The following is a 20,818-nucleotide window of genomic DNA, read 5'->3' on the forward strand; positions in this document are numbered from 1 at the left end:
AGGAAGGAAGGAAGGAAGGAAGGAAGGAAGGAAGGAAGGAAGGAAGGGAGGGAGGGAGGGAGGGAGGGAGGGAGGGAGGGAGGAAGACGGACCAATTCGGTCTACCCTCATGTACACCTATGAATTATCAGTATTATTACTCCTAGATTTGGTCGCAATAACCACTTAATGCTCTCCAGCTCGGTGCCGCACAGGCCTCTGGAAAGCACCTCCCCTTTTATTTCACCGTTTCCCTGTAACCCCCGTCACCAGTTGGTACTATTTATTTTCCCCACTTTCCAAACAGAAGCTCAGAGGGAAATGAGCCTGTGGTCACCCATGATCACCCGTGGGTAAAGGGCAGGGCAGAAGTTGCACCCAGATCTGTCCTTCTCTGGAACCCAGGCTGCTGATGGTTACTTAGTGTTGTGTGAAAAATGAGGACACTTGAGCTGTCTCCTGGCTCTGCCCTGCCCTCCAGCCCTGGTTTCCAGACCAGCAAGCGCAGCCTCGGAGAGATGAGCTGCTAGATAAGCAGCAGGAATTTCTGGTGTCCCTCCTGGCTGCGCCCCGCTGGCCCCGTGCCCTGGGAGCCGCCGCCTCGGTTTCTGCCTCAGACAAGGAAAAGTCCACTTCTCCATCTGAACCAGACAGACCGGTTTTTCCCGTCCGCTCTCCCCCAAGAATCCCAACGGGGCACCCCAGGCCAGGGCCTCAGGGAGACCCCACTCAGGACGGGGCAGCCCCACATCTGCCGACCCCTCTGCCAGCCTGAGCAGCCCTCCTGCTGTGGACCCACACTTTAGCGGGAAGAAGGAGTCGGAGGGCTTGTCCCATGGTCCACTCTAGGAGAGTAAACACCACTTTTCAGAAGGAGGGGGACAGCGGTAGGTAGCTGAGGGCAGAGAGCAGGAAGCCGCCTGTCTCCAGGGCCTTACCCGGGCCCCTCTGTCCGCGACAGTCACCTTGCAGCTCTGGTGCCCTGAGCACAGGCCTCGGCACATGCGCTGAGATCATTCATTCAACCAATATCGAAGTGGCCTTTACCTCCGGGTCCCTGTCTCTTGCCTACACATTCATCATCTGCCCCCGTGTTTCTCTGTGAGAAACAGACACACAAACACAGAACCAAACCTTATCCCCTCGCTCCTTTAATGCATCCCTTGCAACATCTCCTTCGGGCAAGCACTATAGATAAAGAGAACTGTCTGGAAATCTTGAAGGTGCAGGCCTTTTTTTTTTTTTTTTTTATCCCCCTGAGAAAAAATCTAAAGACGTCAGATCCGAGATTTTTCTCTTTAAATGAGGACTGTCAAAAAGGACACATTCACGCATTCCCCAGGACCTTTGCACCTACAAAAGAATTTCTAAACAATTGAAGAACAGCGATATTTTTGTTAAAATCACCTGCAAAGAGGAGAGATTCATCACAAATGCCAGACAGAAAGGCATTCCTTGATTAGGATGGGCCCTGATCCAGTGACTGGTGTCCTTATAAAACGAAGGAAAACGGACAGAGATACACAGAAGTAGAAAGCCATGTGAAGATGGAGACAGAGACCAGAGTGATATGTCCCCAAGCCAAGGAACACGACTGCTGGCAACCACCAGAAAGTAGGAGACAGGCAGGGAACAGGTTCTCCTTCAGAGCCTCCAAAAGGAACCCACTATGCCCAACACATTGATTTTGGACATCTAGCCTCCAGAACTGCGAGACAATAAATTTGTTTGAAGCCACCCAGTTTATCGGTATTTTCTTATGACAGCCCTAGGAAACCAGTATGTCTTTCTGAGCAACTTTTGACTGCAGATGAATGTCATGATCTGATCTGTGTGACACTGGCATCAGTTTTGACGGAAGGCTGGCCTATTAATTCACTGGGTTCGAGCTCTGGCCCTGCCAACTTCCTAGCTGCGTGACCTAGGGCAAGTTGCTGAACCTCTCTGTGCCGCAGTGTCCTCACCTTCAAAAGGTGCCTACCTCATAGGGTAGTTCTGAGATTAAATAAATATCTGCAAGGTACTCAGATCAGTACCCAACATGGGTTTACCACTCAATACATGTTCTACTGTAATTATCAGTCTGAGAGGTTGGAATATGGGTTTTCCAATCCATTCTCTGCCTGGGTTCCTGACGTAGTCCCCCCCCCCCCCCCCCCCCCCCCCCCCCCCCCGCCCTCGGGAGGCGGGGAGGCCTCCCTCAGACAAAGAATGTATCTAACCTTAAGCACCAGGCACCGTGTATTAAGTGATAAGCGTGTGCCCCACCCGTCTTTCAGATAAGGCAGCTGGGCTTATCTGGAGAGGAGGCCCCAGAACGTCAGGCAGCCCAGCTCAGCTCTAGAACACCTCCTGGAAGTGTACTCTCTGTTCCTCACAGGTTGAAGGGCCCTGGGCAGAACCCTGCAGCCCTTAGACCTCGGTCTTCCCCTTAGTACAACAGGAACAGGAAGGTCTGCTTATGTTCCCCAAGGCTCCCTTCAGTCTGGGCCTGGCACTCCTCAATGCACACCCCCTCCCCCCCCGGGGGGCCCACCGGGCCCCCCCCCCCCCCCCCCGGTACGGGAGGGACTCCAGCAGCCCAGCCCTAAGCTAAGTCCTCTCCCACCCAGGGACAGTCACCCCGACTCTCCTAACCCTCTCCACTTCCTGGGCCAGGTCAGACCCTTGTGGATTTGCTGTGTAGCCTTGGGAGAGTCACCTAACCTTTCTGGTCTATTTCCTCATTTGACATGTGAGACAGCTGGGCAGGCACACCTATCCTGATCACCTTGCAGGCGTGTCATTGCAGGTAAAGGAAAAAGTTAACAGCTGTAGGAGTCCGGAGTGACTTCGGGGGCTGTCAGACTGTCCCATCCCCCAGAGTGAGGGAGCCACGAGGAGGGACAGCACCTCAGAGCCTGGAGTCTGACACCGGGGACTCAAAGTCAGCCAAGGCAGGCAGGTCACAGAAATGGCCAAGGTGGGTCAGGTGGGGACTGCGGAGCTGAGAGCAGCCTGCTGGCACCTGGGGAAATGCAGCCCAGGGTTCCAGGACTTCCAATTTTCCAAGAGACACTAAACATCTGAATTTCTATGTGAAATTTTCAGCTTCTTAAACGTTGACAATGAATCCAAAGGTTTTGGAGACGATATGAGGATGGGGCCCACCCAAGAGCCCCCAGGACTCCCTTCTCCCCACTGCACCATCCAGGAAACTGAGGTCCAGGGGCGACATGAGCCCTTCCGGGGTTCCCCCTCACAGGGACACATCTGGGCAGCTGAGGACACTCAGAACTTGGCCTGGCCAGGCCCAGTCTCCACCCCCGCCCTGGCCCTTCTCCCTACAGTGAAAGGGACTTTATGGGGACAAAAAGCCACCCATTGTGTCACAGGAGACAAAGGCGCAGGGGACAGAGGCTCCGGGTGCCTGAACTGGCCACAACAACCCCACGCACCACCCCCTCCCGGTGCAGAGGAGGCGGGCTTGGGGGTTAGGCTCCGCGGAATTCCCGCTCTGTGTACTCCGAGCGCTCGCTGTATACGCTGTATACCTGAGCACTCAGGGGGCCCTGGGGCCACCTCCCGGCTCCACCAGGCCTGGCACCGTGTTCACCTCCTCTCGGCCTCCCTTTCACTGGAAAGCGGGCACGGGAGCGCCATTCGGTCATTGAACAAAGTCTCCCGAAGGCCGGCTGTGCGCCAGGCTCCCTTACGGACCCTGGGAAAGAAACACAGAGCCTGCCACCAGAATCTGCGCATGCAGCACGTGGCTCCCACCCCGGGCTGTGGCAGGGAGCACGGGGACGGGAATACTGGCCCAGGGTCCGGCTCACCCAGAGGCAAGGCTTTCCAAATGCGGCTCTTGTCACATTACTTGTTATTCTTCAGTCTTGAGTCTCGGAACTGAAAATTTTAAATCCCGGAGGTGGAAGAGATTTCTGCACACCCACCCCAGCGGCCCAGCGGCCCAGCTGCCCCTAGAGCCCCCTACCTCCAGTGCCTGTCAAGGAGCCCACTCTGCTTGCACTCTGCGTGTCAAGGAGCCCGCTGCTACCCTGTTACTTTGTGGTCTCCCTCAGGGTTTTAGAAAAATCTTCCCCACGGACTGCCTCCTGCTTCTCCCCGGGCCAGTTCCCATTCTCCACTCCGGGGCCAGACAGCCCATTTCACAGATGAAGAAACCAAGCCCTTAGAAGATCTGGCCCTGGCCCAAGGTCTTACACAGTAAGGGGTGGGGCCTGGACAGTTCTGCGGCCCAGCAGCTGGAGACGCCCAGAGGAGGACGGGTCTCTATATTACGGGGCGGGGGGGGGGGGCGGGGGCCAAGACCAGGGCAGAGAAGGGGCAGGGCAGACCTCGAACCCTGGGGCAGAAGGGATGACAGAAGCTTATGTACTTAGCACCCTGGGGGGCCTGGCACCACAAACAGGTCCCAGTCCCGCCAGTGACCCTCCAGAGAGAGCTGGCTGTCGGGAGCATATGGAACTCCATTAAACCCATGCAGCCTGGCCCCACCTGATGGGGAACGGGGTGGTACAGAGAGCCTGAACTGAAGGTCATCCGTACTCCCTGGCCCTCCTTCCTCAGACACTGGCTCTGGTCCTGACTCTAGAAGCGTTGTGGGTGACAACCCACAAGCCCTGCCCCATCTTAACTTCAAGGAGGGACAGGTGACCCCATCTGGCCAGCCTCATATAGGGTGGCAGATCGTCTGATGTGTGACTCCCTCACCCCCAAATGAAAGCTAGAATGACCTAGAACAGGCCCAGGTCTATCGCCTAGCAGCTTGAATGCTGAGCCCTACATGACCTTCGGCCCTTGCCTTCGTGCTCTCATCTCCCTATGAGACCCTGGGGTGCCACCCTGGCCTCTCCCCCTTGGGCAAACAGGACAGGCCAACCCAGACCAACAGCAAAGGGCTTGTTAGTATCGAGGGCTGAGCTCACTGGGCTACCAAGAAAAATAGTTCCACCCCTCCCTGCCCACCATACAGGTTCCTGGTGGCCATGGGGACCAGGGCGGCACCCCGGTGGCTCCCCTAGACTCTCTATGAACAGGAGATCAGGGCCCGGTCCTCACTGAATCCCGCCACACAAACAACTCACCAGCTCTCAAGGGCTGACCAACACCTGACCCTGCCACACAGAAACAGCAACCATCCACCAGAGTGGACGGCTTTGCAGGCTCCTTCCATTTATACCTGGTTAAGGAGACCACCCCAGGTCACCCAGCCAGTAACCCGGAATTCAGGGCAACTGCTTGCTGCTGTGTGTTCGTGGGAAATTGTCTTCCCCAATCTGGGCCTGAGGGGCCTTCAGGTGCCACCTTTGTAGTTTTTGCCATACCCACAAACTACCTGTACTACTTTTGTACTCTGTATCTTCATTGAAAGGTTTTTCAATACGTTATTTCATTTATTTTTTAAGTACATAATCTGATTTTTTAAATCCTAATCTGTAGGACACGGGAGGCAGTAAAAGGGTGTTTTTGACCTGTCTCCCTCCTCCCCTGAGACTCCATTTCTTCCCCAGGGGCCAGAGAGAGTGGTTTCTTATGCATCTCTCCAGAGATCATGTGCACGAGCACGCACACACTCTTTGGACAGGTGCCTGGCTACAGTCTCCCTATTTCTCCCATACAAACGACAGTATTTTCTTAAAATGTTTTTATCTTTGAGAGAGACAGAGACAGAGCACAAGTGGGGGAAGAATAAAGAGAGATGGGGAGACGCAGAATCCAGAGCAGGCTCCAGGCTCTGAGTTGTCAGCACAGAGCCCGACGCGGGGCTCGAACTCACGGACTGTGAGATCGTGACCTGAGCCGAAGTTGAATGCTTAACCGACTGAGCCACCCAGGCGCCCCAAATGGTGGTATTCTACACACAAAGTTTTGCACCTTGCTTTTTTCACTTAACCGTACAGCCTGGAGACTGTTGGCCATCACATACAGAGCTGCCTTATTGTTTTCTCCAAGAGGTAAGACATTATCTTTTTACTAGCTGCATAGTACGCCATTGTACAAATGTATAACAATTTACTGTAATAGCGTCCAATGCATTTCAATCAAAAATAAACTGGAGGGGTGGCGCCTGGGTGGCTCAGTCGGTTGAGCGACTGACCCTTGACTTCGGCTCAGTTCGTGAGATCAAGCCCCATAGTGGGCTCTGTGTTGACAATGCAGAGCCTGCTTGGGATTCTCTCACTGCCCCTCCCCTGCTGGCTCACTCTCTCTCTCTCTCAAAAACAAACATTATTTTTTTTAAATGCTTATTTGAGACAGAGACAGAGCATGAACGGGGGAGGGGCAGAGAGAGAGGGAGACACAAAATCCGAACCAGGTTCCAGGCTCCGAGCTGTCAGCACAGAGCCCGACGCAGGGCTCGAACTCACGGACTACGAGGTCATGACCTGAGCCGAAGTCGGCCGCTCAACCGACTGAGCCACCCAGGCACCCCACAAAATAAACATTTATAAAAATATATATATAGAAGTCTGTGTGGCATAAAAAAAAACAAAAAACAAAAAAAACACACCATGACCAAAATCAAAAACAAAGCTAGGAAAAAGATGTTTGCAAGTCATCTGAAGCTCCTAGCAATTGAAAGACAGACTTACAACTTTATAGAACAGAGGAAGAATACAAACAGACAACGATATATAAACAACTCTTAAACATGCTTTTAGGGGCGCCTGGGTGGCTCGGTCAGTTGAGCGTCCAACGTCAGCTCAGGTCACGATCTCACAGTTTGTGAGTTCGAGCACCGCGTCGGGCTTGGAGCCTGGAGCCTGCTTCCGATTCTGTGTCTCCCTCTCTCTCTCCGCCCCTCCCCCGCTCACACTGTCTCTGTCTCTCTCTCACAAATAAACATTAAAAAAAAATTTAAAAAGCAAACCATGTTTTTTAAAGGTCAACCTCACTCATAAGAGAAATGCAAACGCTACTTACTGCCCGTGATACCCTGACCTATCAGACAGGAGCAGGTGCTAATTCACCAGGCTGGTGACCCCTACGGAGGGCGTGTGGCACTCTCTCTCAAAATCACACACACATACCCTGAGCCAGCAGTCCTACTTCTGGAAATGTACTGTACAGACGCGCTCAGGGGCTCGCGTGAGATCGTTCCTTGCGACAGCGTGTGCAGCAGCAAGAGTGGAAACGCCACGTGTCTGTCCACAAAGGAACGGGGCCGCTCAAGTCACACAATGGAACGCTGCAAAGCCCGAAGACCAATGTGACCGTGCTCCACACGCGGAGACAAAAAGACTGCCAAGACACATCTTTGAGTGGAAAAGGCGAAGTGCGGAAGGATGTGGAGAGACCGTATCCCTTGGGTAATGTGGGGAGAGGTGTGCCACATGTGCGTTTCTCTCCTTAAAGAAAAAGTCTGAGAAACAAAGGCAGCTGGGAAACAAGAGTGGGGGGTGGACAGGGCAACTCGAAACCAGGAAGGGACAGAGATTTGTCACCGCGCTCTGGCCCAGGCTATTTTACTCTGAACTGCAGTAAATATATTACCTATTAAAGAAATGAAGAGCATAAAGGATCCGAAAAAGAAACACAGTGCAGTGTGTGCTGACATAGAACATCCCCAAGGGGGTTGCCAGGCGGGGTGGGCACACACACCCAGCATTCCCATCTGTGGTTTTTAAGCGAGAACACGGTTATGTGTAGAAGGCTTCGACTCAGCGGGGACTACGCCTTCGCGCAGGTGGCTGCCTCGGGGGACACGTCCGGGATGAGAGAGACGAGGCTTTCATTAATTACCCGTTGCGTTGTTTGAATGTTTTGCCATATGCCTGTATAATTTCCTCAATACAACAGTTTTGAAAGAAATACTACTTTTTAGAGAACGTGTGAGCAGGGGAGAAGGGCAGAAGGTGAGAGAGAATCTTAAGCAGGTTCCACGCTCAGTGCAGAGCCGGACGTGGGGCTTGATCCCAAGACCCTGGCATCACGAATGAGCTGAAATCAACAGTCCGAGGCTTAACCGACTGGGCCACCCCTTAAATGGGCCCCTCAACAGAGAAACAGTGACACTAGGGCAGACCCTGAAACAGTTAACAGGGAGGGACACAGCCCGGTATGACAGAAAGGATCTCAGGTGCCTGGCGTGTAAGAAAAGCAAAGTGCTGAACAAAGGATACAGAATAAAAGCATCCATGTTTTTTTACAATGTACAGGAAAAAGAACCAGAAACACCCAACAGTGGTCCCCTTGAGGAGAGGGGCAGGTGATCCAAGAATAACTTTGGCCTTCTGTGTTATAAGTTTTGACATTTTAAGGAGAGTGTGCTCACATATTTATTGCGAATACTCAACTCCCTCCTGGCAGGACCAAATGGACGTGTGGGTGGAGCTAACAATACAAAGCGAGGGTTTCCTCTGGACACAGGAGGCAGAAGATGAGCTCGGGGACGCTGCACCAAGGAGGCTAAACCCCCAAGTCTCAGTGCTCAGGAAAGAGGAAAGCCCTGGGAGGCCCCAGCACTACAATTCCAATGTGGCTGACCTCTGCACGCACTTCTGAGACCCCAATCACCTCACCCGGGCAGCCTCCTCCCCTCTTCCTGGAGGAGAGAGGTAACTTGCCCTGCCCCCCACCTGGAGAGGAACGAAGTGCCTGCGGGGGGGCTGGGGACAGAGCCAAGATCACCTTAAGGAAGAACTTTCTAACACTCCCAAATACACAAGGATGGAGCAGGCAGTCTTGAGAGGAACTGAGCTCCCCGTCCCTGGAAGCATGCAAGCTCAAGGGACCTCTGGAAGCAAGCATAAGAACCCTAGGATTCTATGGCTCTGTGAATCCTAACTGCCCTTCATTCCAAAACACGCTGCACCAAGCCCTTTACAGCATCATCTTCCATATTCCTCGCTATCTCACCATCACTCTTTTACCGACAAGGACACGAAGGCTCGCTCCCCCCAGTACTCTGCAAGACCCATGGATCACAGTGATCTAGTGACAGGTGAAGCTTCTGAGAGCTGTTCATTCACCTGCAAAAAGGGAAGGACAGAAGGTACCAAATACTGACAGCCCTGTTGCCACAGTCTATTTATCTGGGCTTCTGCGCCTGAGGCCTCAGGGATGCCTTCTGACTGCTGGACTTTTACACAACCTGTTCTGAGGTTCATCTGTTCGGAACCTCCTTCTTACTACTCCCTTCCTTGTAACTAAACCCTTCAGGGCCCACTTCTGTCAGGAAGCCTTCCCTAGTGGCCCTGGCCCCTGACGAGTCTCCCTTGCTGAAGTTCCTTTCCTTCTCCTCCAAAGCACCCCAGAAACCTCCACCCCCCACCAAAAAAAAAAAAAAAAAAAAAAAAACCCAAACACAAAACAGGAGGCTAGAGCCAAGCTTTGGATTCCCAGATCTGAGTGCAAATTCTGACTGTGACACTCTACCAGATGTGACCTTATACAAGTTCCTCACCAGTAAACCCAGGCAGGATCATCTTTTCCCCCAGGGCCATAAGTATCAGTTGACCACACCTTGCACAACTTTCCTGCCACATCCTAGCCACACAAAGATTTGCAGCATCAAAGCCTCCAGTTTTTTCTGGAAGTCTTTATGACCAAGAGTTATCTCTAGATCAAACTCGTCTGCTTGCTTTTTAGACGCTACCTTCATAAATGCATCATGTTTCCCTCTTTGCCTAGGCCGCTAGGAAACTCAACAAAGAATCAACAGCCTTCAGGGCATGACCTTGTGGTTCCTGAGTTTGAGCCCTGTGTAGGATTCAGCGGCTTCCCACTCTCTCCTCTCTCTGCTCCTCCCCCACTCGCCCATTCTCTCTCTCTCAAAATAAACTTAAAAAAAAATTTTTTTTTAAAGAATCAACAACCTTAAACTTGCTATAGATTCCTAGTACAGTGATCTCTTTTTAGCTCTCTTTAAATCAACCCTTCCCCCTCCAACACAAACACACACACACCAACTTTAAGAAATATATTACTTTAGAGGTGCCTGGGTGGCTCAGTTGGTTGGGCGAGCTACTCCTGATTTTGGCTCAGGTCATGACCTCATGGTTCGTGAATTCAAGCCCTGTATCGGGCTTCTCACTGACAGTGTAGAGTCTGCTTGGGATTCTCTCATTCTCTCCCTCTCTCTAAATAAACAAACAAGCTTTAAAAAAAAAAAAGCAATGTATTACTTTAACTTTTCTGCTGTACATGGCTTAATACCACATTCCATTTAAATTCTTTCTGGACTCAGCTGTGGGGGTGATAAATCAGTGAACACTGAGGTTCTTCAGGACACATTTAATACCAAAAAGCACATCTCCTTCCCAAGGAGCTGGGGCCTTTCTGCCCACCCCTCCTCCCTCCTCCCACCATTTCTAGAAAACGTCACCAAATCCTTTGGGAAATAAGGGAGAATTAGCTTTCATCTCCCACTTACTATCTCCTCCATGCAGCCCTCCCTGATCCGTGCACAAAACGTTCATCCTCTGGGCACCTCCCTCACAGACTAAGAGCTCCTGGAGAGCAGGCAGGTGTCAGGGATGACCTCCATCACTCCCTCAAAAGCACCACACCTGCGACCTGTGGGAGCACAGCTGACCGTGGTAGTTCAGAACATGAGCCAGAAAAGTCTGACCACCCAGGGCTTAGATCCCAGCTCTCTCACTCTGGGAGATCTTGGACAAATAACTAACCTCTGAGCCTCAGCTTACTCACCTGTAAAATGGGGAGAATAAGAGGACAGAATGCCCTTGCCAAAGAACCTGGAGCATGGCTCGCACCTGACTGGTGGGAGCTTTCATGGCTTCCCAGCAGATGGCGGTGCCTGTTGGGTGGAACCAGGAAGCCATCCATTGAAACTGTCTTTTGTGGCCAAAGAAACAGCTCAGGAAACAGCTTCTCCCACAAGTAGATTGGTTAAGGCACTAAAAGGTGCAGGTCTTCAGAATTCTGATGAGAGACCCTCATCCCCCCACCTCCAGGGGCAAAGGCACTTCTTCAGGGAGGGCAAAGGAAGGCCACCCCACTCACACCCAGTCCCTAGGAGTCCGGAGACCTAAGTACCAAGCTTCCCTACAGGCCTCGTGGCAAGTCCTACACTCTACGTAGACCTCAGTGTTGATATCTGTGCAAGGGGCCCAGATGCTCGGGGCGGGGCTGCTGGGCCCACAGGGACCCCCAAATCAGAAACAGCCTCCTGCAGAGGAATCGACCGGGGATCTGGCAGGGACAGCAGGGCCCTCTTATTTGCTCAACCCCAGCTCTCAGTGTTCAAATGCAAATGATGCCAGACTACCAGGATCGCAGCCTAGGGTTCCACCCCACCATCCTCTGCAGAGCCCAGTAGAGATCTCCCGTTGTTGCAAACCCCGCTGGGGCTGCCAGCTGAACCGGGTTCCCATCTCCCACGGTGGTCCTCGAGGCCCTCAGCTTCCGACCTCCTCAGAAAAAGGGCTTCAACTCCAGCTTCACCAACCGGACTCCTACTCCCCCCAACTTCCTCTCCACTCACCCATCCCCAAGCCCTGTTCACACAGCACCCCACACTCTGAACCCCCTTTCCTTCGCTCTGCCACAGAGTTCAGTGAAGTCCCACTCAAAAGCTCCCTCTCCGAATTCATCCCCCCTCTCCTCTGCCCCCAGGGCCGGACGGAGGCTCCCACCCAGGAGGAGCATGTCTCCTGAGAGGTGCTTTCTACCAGCAGACTTCAATCAGCCCCCAACCCGACCTCCTACCCACCTTCCAGAATCTCCCAAACAACTGAGAGAAGATTACAAATGTAGATTTCTGGGCTGCACTTCCTGAGATTCAAATTCCAATTCCACATTTCTTCTGGGGTGGGGATCCAGAATCTACATTTCAAACAAACCCCTCCAAGAGTCTGAGACCGGGATGGAGGAGGGGGCCCCAGGGAGAGATTTGTGAAGTTCTAAAACAGAGCTAGCACTGACCCAGGTGCAGATGGAGGCGGGCAGACACCTGGGCGGGGGGGTGGCGGAAATCTCCGACCACCTAGACTTCCAGCCTGGCAGTCAAGCTAGGACCCAGCAGGAGGGGACGGCGGGAGATGCCCTAAAAGAAAATGGATCCTGGCCCACCTCCAGTTCCACCCTAGTCCTCTGAAAACGGACCTCAGTTGGTGGGGAAGCTTCCCACAGGGGCAGCCACCCGGCTTCCTGACTGCCACCTGAGGGTACTATGGGCCTGAACTGATGTGTGGCGAAGTGGGGCGTCCCCACCGGTCTGCCTCTCCCGGGGTGTGCACAGGGTCGGGGAGGCATCCGAGCCTAGCCTCTAGCTTCCCACAAATCCTTCCCGCCTGCATCGGGCGGGGTATCTCAGCCCCACGGGACCGGCCAAACCGGCTGGAACCTGGTTGGGCACCCAGTGGAAGCCAGAAAAGCCCGGCTCTCGCGCGGGAGCCCCCAGGGCCGTGTCTAAATGTACGCGCCGGAACTGATGTGCCCTCTCGATTAGACAAGGAGTGTTCTGGGGAGTGACTACGCGGAGCCACTCGGAGGGGACTTTGCCTCACTCCAGCCGGGTGCCCTGGAGGGCTGGGGCCACGTCCTGGCAAAGGCAGAGACTGAGAATGAGACAGTTGTGCGCGGCGATTGTGCGTCTGTGAGCGCTCCTTTGGTTGGCCTCCAGTGACCACCTCAGGGCTCGACGGGCGTGCGAGAGCGGGCCCCCGAACGCGGGTGCTTGCAGGGTCTGCAACGGGGAGGTCTCGAGGCGAGAGGCCTCCAGGGTGGTCTCGGGGGCGTGCGTCCCGGAGGCGCCCCGGGATAGGCACCGTGCGTCGCGGCCCACGGGAGCCGAAGGTGACAGTGTACTAGGAGCAAACCAGGCAGCCCCCGGAGCCCCGACTCCTCCCGTCCCGGCCGCCCCCGACCCCGCGGGCCCGCGCGCGCTCACCAGCTGCAGCAGCATGAGCGCACCGAGGCTGGAGCGCACGAAGCCCAGGTCCGGGCGCAGCGCGGAGACCGAGGTGCCGGCGCCCTGCGCGGGGCTGCTGGTCCGCGTGCTCACTTTCGACGGGAACTCGGCCATGGCGGCTCCGCTAGCCTCCTGACGTCCCTCCGGCCGCCGCCGCCGCCCCTCCCGCCGCGAGTGCCCGCAGCCGCGCCGCTCTCCCCGAGGGCTCCGGCTACGGCGCTCCGCGCAGTGCAGGGGCGGGGAGCCGCGAGCCCTCAGGTGCTGCCGAGCTGCGGCCCCGCCCCCGCCGCGGGACCCGCCCCTTTAACGCTTCGCTCCCCGCTGGCCGCCCCCACCCACCCCGAGCTGTTCCAGGCCGCGTCCCACTTTCCAGACGGGGACACCGAGACCGCGGCCGATGAGATGGGTCTCTGCCACAACCAGCCTGGACGGCGGCTCCGTTCTCTAGCGAGGAAAGCCGCCTGCCGGGACTCGCCCTCACCCTCGCCGCAGCCTTGACCGCTGCTCCGCGCCCTCCTAGCCCGTCACTTCCAAGCCCAGGGTAAACTCGGCTGGCAGAGCGCAGTGCTACAGGCCCTCTCCTGGATGCCTCTAGGGCGCTGGGTGCCCTTCTCTCTGAGCTCTCTCCTTAAGGCGAGGTCCGCCCCTCTGTGCAGCGCCGGCTAAGGAGTCCGGGAGACCTAGCACCCAGGAGGTGAGGGGCTGAGTAAACTGTGGCTGCACCTGACTCCACTGATGTGGTTTTCACTTCCGAACGCGCTAAGCAGTAACTTAGAAGATCGTTGAGCCTCGGTTTCCTCGTCTGTAATAGAGGGACTGTTGTGTAAAATAAATGAAGCCCCTGACATACCGTGATGGGGGGAAGCCACTCACAAGGTGGGAGACGATGTTGGAGTTAGGGTTTCATTGTTCCACCTGCACCCCGAAACACACGCGCGCGCATGCGCATACATACACACACCCTTCAGGCCTTGGAAGCTTGTACAGATTATTTATTTACCAAGCAGTGTTTACAGAACCCCTACTATATGTCAGGCCCTATCCCAGGCCCTGGGGATACAGCAGGTGCAAGCCAGGCGAGGCTTCTCAGATCCCACTTTCTACTGGGGATGACAAGTAATGAACTGGGAAGAAAAAATGACTTCAGTGACAAACGCTGTAAAATAAAATAGGAGGATGTGACAGAGATGGCCAGGAGTCAATTTTTAGATAAACTAGGCACAGAAGACCTCTCAGAGAAGTGACATTTATGCAGAGAACTGAATCATCAGTACGGTCTGCCTTAGGGAAGATCTGGGAGAACAACTTCGTTAGTGCAAAGGCCCTGGGGCTGGAGGAAGCTAGTTAGTTTGAAGAACAGAAAGATCCTTGGTGGGGCTGTGTGCAAAGTGAGCAAGGGGGAGATTTGACAGGTGGGCAGAGACCAGGTCCCATAGGGCTATTTAGATTATCAGAATAGCTTCCTGTGGCTGCCACCTGAACATGGTGGCTTAAAAAACAAACACAAAAACAAAACAAAAACAAAAACAAAACAAAACAGAAATGTATTCCCTTACAGTTCTGGAGGCCAGAAATCCGAAATCAGTTTCAGTGAGTCAAAATCAAGGTATCAGTAGGACAGCTGTTCCTCTGAAGGCTCTAGAAGACTATCTTCCTTGTTCTTCTAGCTCTGGGTGGTGGCCTTGACCTTGACCTGTGACCTCATCTCCCCAATCTCTGCCCACCCAGGTAATCCAGATTACCTCCCATATCAAGAATCTAATCTGCAAAGACTCTTTTTCTTTAGACAGTAAATTTACAGATTCCAGGGATAGGATCTGCTATCTTTGGGTGGCCATTTATTCAGCCTAGGCAATAATGGAGGGGAGAGGTTAACATTTTATTCTGAGGACTGGTGGGTTTCAGACAGGAGGGTGACAAGATCTGATGGCTAATATCTGATGGAAAATATCACTGGTGGATGATGACGGAACCACTGGGTGTCCAACCCCTTCTGCCACAATGCACCTGAGCCCCTCCTGCCCACCCCACACACACTCAGGAGATGAGGAGAGCTTCTTGGTAGCCGCAGACTCAGAGACCAGCCTCTCTGCACACTGTAGGAGCCCAAGTGCAGAACACAGCTCTTGGGTAAACCCTTAATTTTACTATGACACGGGAAACAGTAAGATGATTGTTTCTGAGGCAGATTCTAGAACAGTAGAGTGTTTGGGTTTTGGTTTGGGTTTAGATTTTGCTTTTTTGGTTAATCCCACTTTCATTCCTTTCAAATGGCAACAAGCAAGACTCAATCACTGCATTGTTTTTTACTTCGACATTTTCTTCCAAACCAACTTCACTCGCCGTCCTCCCACCCCTCCGTCAGAAAAAGTGGGAAGGAAACTGCCACCCACCCAGAGTCTCCACTGGCGCCTTAGAAGGTCTGGGAAGGGGTGGGGGAATGAGAGCCAGGGATGAGGCCCAGAATGCCTGTCCTTTCCAAGGGTAGTCTCCGTCCCTGGGGTCTGAGCAGGCCATCTCCACACAGATCACCAGCAGCGCATGCCTTGTCTGAGTCCTCAGTTTTATAAAGACTCTCTACTCTGGCCAAGCACCTACTATGTGCTGGGCCTCCCTCCCTTGGGGTGGGATGAGGGCATGCTGGAGAGGCAGTGGAGATTCAGGCCCTGGGCAGATGTTTAAGGAGTACCTTGCATGGGCTGGGCACTGAGGACAGAGCTGTGAGCCATCCAACCAGAAACCCTGCCCTCAGGAAGTCTGACGGGGGAGACAGACAATCTAGATATACAAACCCACAGATAAATTGATAGTTACCAATTGTGATAACATTACTACAGGAAAAGAGCAGGACCCCATGGGAGAGAATAATTGAGGGTTGGAGAGTGTCAGGGAAAGTATAAACATTTAAGCAGAGACCTGAAGGATGAATAGGAATCAGGCAGAAAAAGAACATTCCAGGCAGAGAAAACCACCATATGTGCAAAGGCCCTGGGGCAGGAAAGACTTTGGGGTCTTTGAGGCGGGACAAAAGATTATGAGCTGAAAGGATTGGGGAGAGATGATGTTTAAGAGGCAGCCAGGGGCCAGACCACCTGTTTATTAAGCCCTCGGTAATAGAGTGGGTTTTATTATTTTAAAAAATAACACCCTTTGGAAGGTAGTTATATCTTTCAATTTGCAATTTTTAAAAATTCGCAGAAAGGTTCCCCTGGCGCTCATCCAGCAGCTTCCAGAAGCCAACTCTGGGAAGTTGCTGATTATGATCAGCAACTATTAATTGAACACTTTTCCATCCGACTCTATGCTTAGTGCAGTAGGGTTGGTTCGATTTCTTTATTTTTGATCACACAACTAATTCATTCATTGATCTTGTTGCACGGCACACACATGTCTCCAAAGCTGCACCTTCACCTCCAGTTAATCACTGAGAAGACTTTGAGTATCTGGCATACCTTTTGTCTTCTTCTCTTGCTACCACATCGATGTGAGGGAAAAAGGCAAAACGGAAATGTAGATAAAATTAAATTTCCTTCTGGGGTGTCTGGGTGGCTCAGTCGGTGAGTGTCTGACTTCAGCTCAGGTCATGCTCTCACAGTGTGTGAGTTCAAGCCCTTGGAGCCTGGAACCTGCTTCGGATTCTGTGTCTCCTCTCTCTGCCCCTCCCTTGCTCACGCTCTCTCTCTTTCTCTCTCAAAAATAAATAAACATTAAAAAAAATTGAAATTAAATTTCCTTATAACCCGCAGCCCACTATAACATTCCTCCAGGAACTCCTGCCAACCTTGGCTGGACTATAGCTAGGCCTCCAGGATCCTGTAGCAAATGAGAACGCTTTTGGAAACTTCCCCAGGTCTTTACCTTCACCACCCCCGCCCCCCAATATAATCAATACCCCCGCAATCACCACCCCCGCATATAATCAATAGCTCTTCAGGATCCCAGGGCAGCACCTCTTTCTGCCCCTGAGTCCTATCCCTGTGCTGTAATAAAACCACCTTTTTCCACGGAAGACGTCTCAAGAATTCTTTCTTGGCGGTTGGCTCCGAACCCCAACATTTTCCACATTAACATAACGTGTAGAAATGTGAAGACTTGCTTTGAGTGTCATTTAAAAAAATTAAAAAAAAATTTTTTTTTAAACATTTATTCATCCTTCAGAGACAGAGAGAGGCAGAGCATGAGCAGGGGAGGGGGAGAGAGAGAGAGACACACACAGAATCCGAAGGAGGCTCCAGACTCTGAGCTGTTTGTCAGCACAGAGCCCGATGTGGGGCTTGAACTCCCGAACGGCGAGACCATGACCTGAGCCGAAGTTGGACGCTCAACCGACCGAGCCACCCAGGCGCCCCTAAAAAGTTTTTTTACCAAAAAATAAGTTTCTAGTATATATATTGAAACTTGACTTGCACTTAACATCTTGGAAATTTCAATTTCACACGAAGACTGACCTTTTTACATGTCATGTAATATTGATAAAGTGCCTACTAATTCCCTGTCCCTTCCCCCCAACTGATAGGTGATTTCCAATAGCTCCTCATTACAAGAAATATTATATAAGCCTCCTCATTTATACACCTTTCCTCACATGTGAGATTTTCTATGGATCCAGTCTTCAAAGCAAAACCACTAGATTGAGGGTGTTTACATTTTTTGATAGATACTGCCAAATTTTTGTAGATTCTACCAAAGACCATATTTGTTGACGCCCCTGTTATGAGTGAGCTTATGTGCCCAATGTGATGAGCATTAAAAAAAAAAAAAAAAAGTCTCTCGTTTCCATTGGCATTTTCTAATACTTGGCTAGTGGGGCTGGGTTCCTACTTAAGCCTACTGGCCATTCATATTTCTTTTTCCTTGAATTTAAGGTTTGAACCATATGCCCTTGTGTGGTAAGGAATTTAAAATTTCCCGGGGGCACCTGGGTGGCTCAGATGATTAAGCTTTCCACTCTTGATTTCTGCTCAGGTCAGGATCTCAGGGTTCTGAGATCGAGTCCCGCATCGGGGGAGCTTGGAGTGTGCTTTGGATTCTCTCTCCCTTCCCCTTTGCCCATCCCCCCTCAAAAAAAAATAAAAATAAAAAATAAATAAAATAAATTTGCCCAAAGAGAGGTCTGGTCTTTGCTCTTGGCTTCTGGGAGGTAATCTCTAAACCTCTGGAATGTCATGCCTGATAGAAATGTCCTTCTGTGTTTAGGGTGGGGTCTGGCCACACCAGATATTCTAACAGTGTGGTTTAGGGTCAGGGAACTGGATATCAGCTCATTTAGCTCTACCTGGAAGAGCTGGAAACTGAGATCAGCTATGCGGGAAGCCAGCCAACTGTGGCTCCATGATGAAGGGCCCACAAAGATTTGGGACACCGAGGTGGTGAGTGTACCTGATTGGTAATAGTTACACATCAGTGCTGAGAAAACAGCGCATGGAATCCATGATTCCCTGGGGAGAGAGTAAAGCACCCTTTTAAAAATTATACAAGTCATGGGTTTCAGTACATTCACTGTAATGAACCATTACTGCTCTTTCCTGTGTGCCGTCCCCTTGACTGATTCTAACCTGTATCCTTTAGCGGCAACAAACCGTAACTGAGCCTAGCTGTTTTCCCTGCTTTCATTGCCTTCTAACTAATGAATTATTGAACCTGAGGGACGCTTAGGGAAGCCCCTGAGCTCTGCCGTTGTGTCCGAAGTGACCGTGGAGATTACTGTGCTCCCCTCTGACACCGCAGCCCTGTTTGTGCTTTCAAATGCTCTGAGCTCTTTTTATATTCTGAATGCTCATTGTTTGTCACTTTTATGTGTTGCTACTGTTTTCTCCCACTTCGATTCTCCCACTCTGTAGCATTTTGGCAAATGTGTACAGTCATGGAATCACCACAGAGATTAGAGTATAGATCACCCCAGAAACTGCCTTTATGACCTCCGCCCTGGCCCCAAACAACCACTGATCTGTTTTCTGTCACTGTTTTTTTGAGCCTTCTAGAATGTCATATAAATGAAGTCTTACATTATACAGTTGTGGCAGGTTGAATAATGCCTCCCCTGCCAAGGTGTTCAATTTTGATCCCCAGAACCTGTGAATGTTACCCTGTATAGCAAAAAGGGACTCTGCAGGTGTGATTAAGGATTTTGAGATGAGATTATCCTAGATTATCTGGGTGGGTGATAAATGTAACCACTGTATACTGATAAGGAGGAGGTAGCGTCACCTGCCTAGCTCAGTCTGTGGAGCAGGTGACTCTTGATCTCCAGGTCATGAGTTCGACGCCCCATGTTGGGCATAGATTACTTAAAAAGGCGGGGTGGGGGGGTGCCTGGGTGGCGCAGTCGGTTGAGCGTCCGACTTCAGCCAGGTCACGATCTCGCGGTCCGTGAGTTCGAGCCCCACGTCAGGCTCTGGGCTGATGGCTCAGAGCCTGGAGCCTGTTTCCGATTCTGTGTCTCCCTCTCTCTGCCCCCCGCCCCCCGTTCATGCTCTGTCTCTCTCTGTCCCAAAAATAAATAAACATTGAAAAAAAATTAAAAAAAAAAAAGGCGGGGTGGGGGTGGGGGGTGGTGAGTGGGCACCTGGGTGGCTCAGTCAGTTAAGGGTCCAATTTTGGCTCAGGTCATGATCTCACAGTTCGTGAGTTCGAGCCCTGCATTGGGTTCTCTACTGTCAGCACAGAGCCTGCTTCAGATCCTCTGTCTCCCTCTCTCTCTCTCCCCTTTCCCCCACCCTCAAAAATAAATAAACTTAAAAGAAGAAGAAGAAAACAGTGGTGGCAGAAGGGACATGTGATAACAATAGAAGAGAAAGCAACACGAGCAAAGAAAGAGAGACCACTGTGGTGCAGCCAGGAGCTGCCAAGAAAGGCAGGCAGGTGGCTTTTAGGAATGCAAGAGGCAAAGAATGGATCCCTGCAGCCTCCAGAAGAAACCAGTCCTGCTGACGCTTTGATCTAGCCTCTTAAGATACATTTTGGACTCCAGAACTGTAATAGAATACCTTTGTGTGTGTGTGTGTGTGTGTGTGTGTGTGTGTGTTTGATTTGTGGGTTTTTAAATGTCTTTTAATGTTTGTTTGTTCTGAGAGAGAGAGAGCAAGTTGGGGAGGGGCAGAGAGAGAGGGAGAGAGAAATCTGAAGCAGGCTCTGCACTGACCGTGCACAGCCCGACATGGGGCTCAAACTCAAACTATGGGATCATGAACTGAGACAAAACCGAGAGTTGGATGCTTAGACTGAGCCACGCAGGCGCCTCTTAATTTCTCTCTGTGTGTGTTTTTAAGCCATTAAGTTTGTGACAATTTGTTACAGCAGCCAGAGGAAGCTGATACAGGAGTCCTTGGTGAAAAGCTCTGTCCCGTTAACATAAAGCTTTTGAAATTCATCTGTGCTGTTGAGCATAGGTTAAGTAGATTGTTTCTTTTTTTTTTTTTTAATTTTTTTTTCAACGTTTATTTATTTTTGGGACAGAGAGAGACAGAGCATGAACGGGGGAGGGGCAGAGAGAGAGGGAGACACAGAATGGGAAACAGGCTCCAGGCTCTGAGCCATCAGCCCAGAGCCCGACGCGGGGCTCAAACTCACGGACCGCGAGATCGTGACCTGGCTAAAGTCGGACGCTTAACCGACTGCGCCACCCAGGCGCCCCAGATTGTTTCTTTTTAATGCTGAATGTATTCACTTGTATTGATATACCACAACATCTTTATCCATTCACTAGTTGTTGGACATTTGGGGTTTTTTCCAGCTTGGGCAGCTATGAATAAAACTGCTGTGAACATGTGCATGCGTGCAAGCTGTGTTTGTTTGTTTGTTTGTTTGGTTTTAAGATTTTATTTTTAAGTAATCTCTACACCCAACATGGGGCTCGAACTCACAACTCCAAGATCAAGAGCGCCATGTTCCACTGACTGAGCCAGCCACAGGCCCCCGGGGTTTCTTTGTGAGAACAAATGTTTTCATTCCTCTTGGGTA

General features: G+C 51.7%; 1 protein-coding gene across 2 annotated transcripts in view; it reads right to left on the reverse strand.

Moving 5' to 3' along the window:
- Nucleotides 1–13,087, reverse strand: part of PLLP (plasmolipin) — a 20,468-nt gene extending 7,381 nt beyond the window's left edge. The window contains exon 1 of one of the 2 annotated variants that reach the window (XM_040498102.1): nucleotides 12,839–13,087. In XM_040498102.1, coding sequence (XP_040354036.1) covers nucleotides 12,839–12,973 — 135 coding nt within the window. In that variant the 5' untranslated portion in view covers nucleotides 12,974–13,087. Of the gene's footprint in view, nucleotides 1–10,635; nucleotides 11,420–12,838 lie in introns of those variants that run through there. The other variant, XM_040498101.1, reaches the window with a different exon arrangement.
- Nucleotides 13,088–20,818: the final 7,731 nt, after the last annotated feature.

Source organism: Herpailurus yagouaroundi, unplaced genomic scaffold (assembly GCF_014898765.1).
Source record: "Herpailurus yagouaroundi ecotype Mexico unplaced genomic scaffold, PumYag 190, whole genome shotgun sequence".
Taxonomy (NCBI): Eukaryota; Metazoa; Chordata; class Mammalia; order Carnivora; family Felidae; genus Herpailurus; species Herpailurus yagouaroundi.